Here is a 2,142-nt window from a genome sequence, read left to right as displayed (position 1 = left end):
GTAGGGAATAAATTCAGGCATCTCACATCTTTACTTTTGCTTTGTTCCTTCTTTTGTTGAAGTACAGACTTCTCTGAGAAGTCTTGAACAAGCTGGAGGTACAGATTTACTGAGAGTGAGATGCAAGGAGTCTAAAAGGGGATTGAGAAGTCTACAGGATTGCCCACCATGTGTTAAGCAACAATTTCTTTGGAGTACATGCTCACATATTATTTGATGTGGTTACATATAGGCAATCCCTGCTGACAGTGAAATGAGGGATGCATCCAGGCCTAACTCATCATCTGTTTGTTTCTCTTCTTGTATGTCTTTGAAGATGTGGATTGTGAATGAGAACAGTTGCAAGATGAACTGTAGGAAAAGTTATACCTGAGGTCTTGTGGGCAACAGGAGGTGGGAACTGGTTTAGGAGTATAAGACAGTTGATCTGGTGGAGTGTCACTATAAAGGGGTTAACAGAAAGACAAAGAATCGTACATATACCATAGAAGGTAAGGATGTGCTGTTTCCATTAAGAGGATCTCACTGGCTGAGCTGTTTCACACTGATCACTTGGCTTCTTGTCCTGCCTGTCATGCACTAGGGTTGTTTTGTACAAGATAGGAGTTGAATGCTGTCGTGCTGAACTTGGAGAGACATGTGTGGGGAACGGGAGCAGAGAGGGAGTGGGAATGTGGTGTGCAGATGTGTGAAGGTGAGAGCAAAGCTTATCAGCTACTGGTTCCAGAGGGTGGTGGGATTTTTTCTTTTTTCTTTTCCCACCTCTGCTGGTGAAGTCATCCATTGAACAACCTCAGTTATCCATCCATCCATCCATCCAAGATAAAAGTAAGAGAGTACTTAGGGTGTGAATACTTTCAGATATTTTTAAATAGAACAGTTAAACATAGTCCTTGCCCTTTTGGCCAGCTGCCCTCAGAGTGCCAACTCTCTTGTGTTGCATAATATTTTCTTTTGTTTCCAGTAAACCAGGTTTGAACTGGCAAATTTCTGTGAAGTCCTGTAGCCAATTTAATATCTAAACCAGACCTGTTGAGTTATGTTGGTTTCAGGAATGTCTTGAGCTGTTCTCCCTCTGCTAACCTGCTGTGCTGACTCAGCGCCTGAGAAGGAATTGACAGCCCATGGGGACACGGGAGTGTCCTGCAAGTCTGCAGAAAGACAGGATAGGAAAAGCTCATAATGGCAAAGATTGATGGAGCTAGGGTTTGTGTTACAGTATCAGTCAAGTAATTAAAAAAAAAAAAAAGGAAGAAAAAAAAGATAATAGAATTAATTGAAGGCACAGCAACTGGTGACCTAAAATGGAAATTTGCACTAAATGCCTTCCTTTAGTAATGTCTGGCCATATGGTTTTCAGCCCGTTTGGGTAGAAACTTGTAGAAAAAAGCTCCTGAAAGTTAAAACTGCTACTTTTTTTTTTTTTTTTAAATTAATTGTCTTGACATTCTCATTAGAAAGAACAAGAAGTGGCCACAGTACAGCTCTAGTACCCTGAGAGCTATGTGACAGCATGCTTTGCTAGTGCTATACCTGTACTGTAGAGAGTTACTCTTAATATTGCACTCTTAACAAGCCAGAAGTTGCATTAGTGCAGTTGTTGGATTTCCATAAACATATCATTCCAGGTGCATGTATCAGGATAGTTCTCATATTTTGCTGTTGTTGTGTGCTTATGTGTTCATGTGCTCAGCTTCAAACTAGAATTCATCACCTGTGTTTTACTTACGTTATACTAATGAACTTCATAGAGCTTGGTCTCTGCTTGCCTGTACCTTTATTTAAAAAGCGTGTAAATTCATTAAAATGTCCTACAAACAATTAAAAATGTAGAGATTGCATTTCTTTTTATTCACTTGCCAGTGCAGATTTATGAGAAGGAGTGCACTTTCAGAACCTTCCTTCCAAAACTACTTGCAAGCATGTGGTAGATAAGTAACGCTTTAGAGGGAAGAGGTCCTCCAGCCAAAATAATTTCCAAATGATCTTAAAGTGTAATTTATCTTTTTATTTTGCAGCTAGCTATGGACCAAATCCAATTTGCAAGGGCTGTTTATCTTGTTCAAAGGATAATGGGTGCATCAGATGCCAACACAAGTTATTCTTCTTCCTACGAAGAGAAGGAATGAGGCAATATGGTGA

At 39.9% G+C, this 2,142-nt stretch overlaps 1 protein-coding gene across 1 annotated transcript in view; it reads left to right on the top strand.

Moving 5' to 3' along the window:
* The window catches only part of RSPO2 (R-spondin 2), a gene marked incomplete at its 3' end in the record, with an annotated part of 35,843 nt that overhangs the window by 20,048 nt on the left and 13,653 nt on the right, over nucleotides 1-2,142 (top strand). Inside the window, 1 exon segment of the mRNA XM_010179678.1 lies at nucleotides 2,019-2,142. This exon segment is cut by the window's right edge and continues 19 nt beyond it. Coding sequence (XP_010177980.1) covers nucleotides 2,019-2,142 — 124 coding nt within the window.

The sequence above is a fragment of the Mesitornis unicolor genome, unplaced genomic scaffold, assembly GCF_000695765.1.
Source record: "Mesitornis unicolor isolate BGI_N332 unplaced genomic scaffold, ASM69576v1 scaffold2220, whole genome shotgun sequence".
NCBI classification, from domain to species: Eukaryota; Metazoa; Chordata; class Aves; order Mesitornithiformes; family Mesitornithidae; genus Mesitornis; species Mesitornis unicolor.
This window is presented reverse-complemented; position numbering and strand designations above follow the sequence as displayed.